Raw genomic sequence first — 1253 nt, forward strand, 5'->3', positions numbered from 1 at the left:
CCAATTCCATCACTATGCAAATTTTTAAAGAGGTTATCAAGAGTGACTATGAAAGTGTGGAAAGCTGGATCATCTTTTGACATAAAATTAGGATACTCAGAATTTTGGTCATGCATATGACGCATAATTCCTGCTAGCAAACACTGAATGGTCTTTGGTGGGTATCGCTTGCCGCTTTTGTTTCTAGTTTCGTTGACAAACAGACATAGCCACTTACAAATGACTTCTTTAGAGCACTTGTGCCGTGTGAGAAACTCATCAGGACACTTTTTGTCTGGATTCCGTTTATTGTAGTCCTTAAACCAGTCCTCTAGGTTCTTCATGGCCCACTTGCTCATCTTTTTGGTGTTTTTCGGGACTTTATGCTTGGCTATTTCGTCGATTTTCTCTGATAATGATGGCTGGAATTTTTTCTTTTTTAAAGACAACGATACCCTTCTTTTTTTAGAAGGAGGAACATTCTCCTTTTCTTGATTCTCTTCCATAGATCCAGCTTCAGCCATGATAATGAAACAAAAGCAGTCTGTTTGACCTACTGCGCATGCGCAATGATTGGCTTCATCAGAATATAAATTCATTATACCACACCTGTGAGGTGTATATGGCTTATATATACTAACCTCGCACTCGGGTTACGCCCTTGGGCTCAGTTAGTATATAAGCCATATACACCTCACAGGTGTGGTATACTATAAACATATTCATATTTACTAACTCCTACTTTTGTTGGCTGGGCTAGATATGGAACCCAAACTTGATATGGCATTCCTTGTGATACTAATACACCTGTTTTGTATTTGAAGCACGTTGGTACTAATAATTTCCAAGCAGTTACGTCTATTAAATTTTCTTAAGCATTGATTGTTGATGGAAAGTGGGTATGGTGTATGGGAGGTCCATCATCTTAAAAACATTGGTTGTTTAATGTGACTTATATTTCACTGCTTGTGCAATGTGAATGATGTGTTTGTGAAAACCATTGGTGCATATAGTGCGTGTACCTTCCGGCCAACCACAATAAACTAACTCATTAACGTAAAAGCTGACTGCCTGTGCTGCGTGAGCAGCACAGGCAATATATCAGCATTCAGACTATCGAAAACCCAGAAGTTCTAGGGCCGTCTAGGGGGCTAGGTTGAAGGGCGGAGCATGCAGTGGAGCACATTATTAATTATTTTAATTAAAGTAAAGATGGAGCAATGTCAGAGGGAGATAAGGATGCTAGTTGAGGCTGGTTTCACTCATCGAGATGT

General features: G+C 39.6%; 1 protein-coding gene across 1 annotated transcript; it reads right to left on the minus strand.

Moving 5' to 3' along the window:
- Positions 1–13: 13 nt before the first annotated feature.
- Positions 14–503, minus strand: LOC105314895 (uncharacterized; the record flags this gene model as incomplete). Its single annotated transcript, XM_011409315.1, has 1 exon — positions 14–503. A coding segment is annotated over exon 1 (490 nt), but the record flags the coding sequence as incomplete, so codon positions are not given.
- Between the last annotated feature and the right edge of the window lie 750 nt (positions 504–1253).

The sequence above is a fragment of the Amphimedon queenslandica genome, unplaced genomic scaffold, assembly GCF_000090795.2.
Source record: "Amphimedon queenslandica unplaced genomic scaffold, v1.1 AMPQUscaffold_12340, whole genome shotgun sequence".
Lineage (NCBI taxonomy): Eukaryota > Metazoa > Porifera > Demospongiae > Haplosclerida > Niphatidae > Amphimedon > Amphimedon queenslandica.